Source organism: Eimeria mitis, genomic scaffold (genome assembly GCF_000499745.2).
Source record: "Eimeria mitis Houghton genomic scaffold, Emh_scaff2572, whole genome shotgun sequence".
In the NCBI taxonomy this organism is placed as follows: Eukaryota; Apicomplexa; class Conoidasida; order Eucoccidiorida; family Eimeriidae; genus Eimeria; species Eimeria mitis.
In genome coordinates this window covers 3354-3771 of record NW_013570913.1, presented here as the reverse complement: position 1 = coordinate 3771, position 418 = coordinate 3354, and the positions used below count along the sequence as shown (strand labels likewise).

The 418-nt window shown below is 63.6% G+C and overlaps 1 protein-coding gene across 1 annotated transcript in view; it reads right to left on the bottom strand.

Moving 5' to 3' along the window:
• Window positions 1-418, bottom strand: part of EMH_0055760 (uncharacterized protein) — a gene marked incomplete at both ends in the record, with an annotated part of 6284 nt that overhangs the window by 4334 nt on the left and 1532 nt on the right. The window contains one exon of the mRNA XM_013497270.1: window positions 33-418. Within this exon, the coding sequence (XP_013352724.1) occupies window positions 33-418 (386 nt within the window). The remainder of the gene's footprint in view (window positions 1-32) is intronic.

Genomic DNA, 418 nt, shown 5'->3' with positions numbered 1-418 from the left:
TGCTGGGCGTTGCTGCAGCAGCCTAAAGCTACGGATGCTGACTGCAAGGGGGAACGGAGTTGCTGCTCCTCCTGCTGCTGCTGCTGCTGCTGCTGCTGCTGTGTTCTGCTGCGCTGCGTCTATAAGAAGATACTGCAGCTGCCGCTGCAGGGGCTGCTGCAGCCGCGGCAGCAGCAGCAGCGCGAGCGTCTCCTGGGGCATGCAAGAGGCCCCCAGCTCTGCTGCTGCTGCTGCTGCTGCTGCTGCTGGTTGTGCTGCTGCTGCTGCTGCTGCTGCTGCTGCAGTGTATCCTTGCCACGCCCGCAACGCCCTGAAAAGGGGCGCAGCTTTGAAGGCCAGCTGCAGCCGCAGTGCTGCATCTGCTGCAGCAAGAGCAGCAGCAGGAAGAGCAGCAGCAGCAAGCAGCGGAATGGAGGCA